Consider the following 2,747-nt stretch of genomic DNA (forward strand, 5'->3'; position numbering starts at 1 on the left):
CAGCCCGCATTATTACCAGAACCCCCCCCCCCTCGCACCATATTACCCCCATCCTGCAGCAGCTTCACTGGCTCCCGGTCAAATTTCGAATCACTTTCAAAATCCTGCTGTATACATTTAAGGTCATCCACAACCTTGCCCCCCCATATCTATCTGACCTCATCTCCATTGCCACCCCCTCTTGCTCCCTCAGATCTTCCTCCTCTCTCCACCTCTCTGTGCCCTCCGCCCGTCTCAGCACCATGGGGAGCAGAGCTTTCAGTCACTCTGCCCCCAACTTTGGAATTCACTGCCCCCTGACATCAGAAACACAGATTCTCTCCCCATCTTCAAATCCAGACTCAAAACTCATCTGTTCCAGACTGCTTTCTCTCTTTTCACTTCTCCTTTTAGCTTGTTTTTAACTTGATGTGTTTTTAATTATTGTGCTCTTATTTATTCTGTGTATTTTGCTTGTGTTTTTACCCACTCTGTAAAGTGTCCTTGAGTGTTTTGAAAGGCGCTTCTAAATAAAATGTATTATTATTATTATTATTATGTTTTTATTTACTTTTTATGTAGCTTCCCAGCTTTTTTGGAAGTATTATGTGTTATCAGTTTATCACCTGCTGTGCTGGTATTGAATTATGGAGTTAGTTCTCTTAGCCTTGATGGTATCTGTGTCTAAGATTTCTGCCTCCATCCCAGTACAATGGTGGTGAATGACATTTTGTTTACAGTGCTCATAGAATAGAAAAAATGTATTTGAAACAGCAACAACAACATCATCACTTTACAGAACCAGTGTCCCAGTTACTCTGGATGATCCTCAGAACACGCTGTCAACTGTTCTCAGAGGGACTGTAAAAAAGACAGTGTATGGAGGATGGATATTATCTCTAGAGAGACAAAACTATTTTTTATTGAGCTGTTTAGGGCATCTGAGAAGCAGATATATTAAAACCTGGTACACCCTATTCCCCCCAAAACTAATTGCATAACTTGGTCCCTAAAGGGATACTCTTTTATGCTAATTTGGACATATTGACAGTTGTGCATGACATAAGCCCGCCCCCTAGTGTTTAACATTCATACTACATCCAAGGCTTGCTTTGTGTTATTTAGTGTCTCCTGCTGAACCTTCTCACATGAAATCTGTTCTCATTAATCATAGCAAATATTTTTCTGTCTTCATTAAATGATGAATGAATGCTCTTTCTTCTATCAAAATATAGAATTCTGCTTTTGATTGTGACATGGGGGCGATGCAGTCGCGCCACCGCAGCAACAGATGACCTGCAGTCATGCATGTTTCGGTGAAGCGCTGTAGTCTCCGCTCAGCCTGTGTTTCTCCACACTTGTTTTTACCAGAGCAGGATCCCACGACAGTTACCATAGAAACTCTAGCGCCTGGCACCAGCAGAGTGGGGTTCATTTTCCAAGGATTTGCACATGCAAGACAACACCAATCATGGCAGGAAGAAAAACGAGGTGGTTTGGTTGAGAGTATCAAAAGGATGTTTAATTGATTCATATGTAGTTCACAAAACACTGGAAGGTAAAAAAAGATTTTGCAGATTTGTCTATTTTCTATGATTTTGTATGATCACCAGCATACATCAAGCATAGGCAGTCAGTAAGGACATTGATATTACATTACAGATGGACAATCATGGCAATATTTACTTGTCTCTGCATGTATTTAAATGTGTATTTAATCATATCCCTTACATATATCAGCTCAATACACTTCTACACATCTCCTAAGTCAATGTCTCATGCACTGACAGAAAAAGATTAGGATACTTTATTGAGGAATGTCTCCTGTCACAATGTCTGTCCATTTGCACTCTATATCTCAGCGATGGTGGGCAGCATGCAGGCTCGCACACGCGCCTCCCTCCACGCCAACCTGCAGTCAGAGATCCACTGGGAGATGAGGGATTGTTTGGCAGTTGGATTCTCTTTTTGCCCCTCTGCTCCTCTATCTGCTGGGCCCCCTCTCCTGGCGCCTAACCTGGTCAAGCTGTGTTTTGGGGAGTTTGGAACAGAAGTGTCAGCGCTGGTGTGTAACTCAGGGCAGCTGCTCTTGCGTTGGCATGGGGGGTCAGGACTTGAAGCACGGGGGATGCTGTGAGCTCTGGGGCGAGCCTGGCCCTCCCAGATGCTCCCATGTTGCCTTATAAACCTTCCTTCAGCAAATGCCCCCCTCACACCTCCCGAGAGGTTGTTCTGGTGTCCATAAAGATACTCCAGTGGGTCAGAGTTGCCAAAGTTGAGCTCGCCATTCAGGTCTTTCTCCTCTCCCTGCTGCATGCTGTTGGCATGTGCCTCCTCTGTGGAGCTGAATTCAAAGGTGTCTGATGGAGTCCCACTGAGCCGTGACAGCCGCATCCTCTGGTGCACAGTGTCCAGCTGCCGTGTGTGGATGTTGCAGGGTGAGGTGTCCCTGCTGGGGAAGGTGGGGTGGGCCAGGTGGCAGATGGAGAGGAGGTAGTCTTCTGAGGAGACAGCCTGGCTGTGGCCAGCGATGTGGAGTGTGTTCGCCTCATTCAAATCCCTCACAGTCTCCTCTGTGCCCTCTCTGATTGTGGGCAGCAGGAGCCTTCTCTTGGACAGCAGTCTGGACCGCGGCCGCATGGCTGAGAGAAAGGCAAGGAGGAAGAAGGTCATGTTTACAGCCAAAATCTGTCAAAATGTCCGCGAACGGTGTATAAAAGCCTCAGGAAAGCCATTTTCTACTGATTTGTCAGTCTGAGTTTGAGGTT

General features: G+C 45.8%; 1 protein-coding gene across 1 annotated transcript in view; it reads right to left on the minus strand.

Moving 5' to 3' along the window:
- Positions 1 to 1,481: 1,481 nt before the first annotated feature.
- The window catches only part of LOC139331384 (uncharacterized), a 2,343-nt gene continuing 1,077 nt past the window's right edge, over positions 1,482 to 2,747 (minus strand). The window contains exon 2 of the mRNA XM_070962834.1: positions 1,482 to 2,621. Coding sequence (XP_070818935.1) covers positions 1,831 to 2,619 — 789 coding nt within the window. The 5' untranslated portion in view covers positions 2,620 to 2,621 and the 3' untranslated portion in view covers positions 1,482 to 1,830. The remainder of the gene's footprint in view (positions 2,622 to 2,747) is intronic.

The sequence above is a fragment of the Chaetodon trifascialis genome, chromosome 5 (assembly GCF_039877785.1).
Source record: "Chaetodon trifascialis isolate fChaTrf1 chromosome 5, fChaTrf1.hap1, whole genome shotgun sequence".
In the NCBI taxonomy this organism is placed as follows: Eukaryota; Metazoa; Chordata; class Actinopteri; order Chaetodontiformes; family Chaetodontidae; genus Chaetodon; species Chaetodon trifascialis.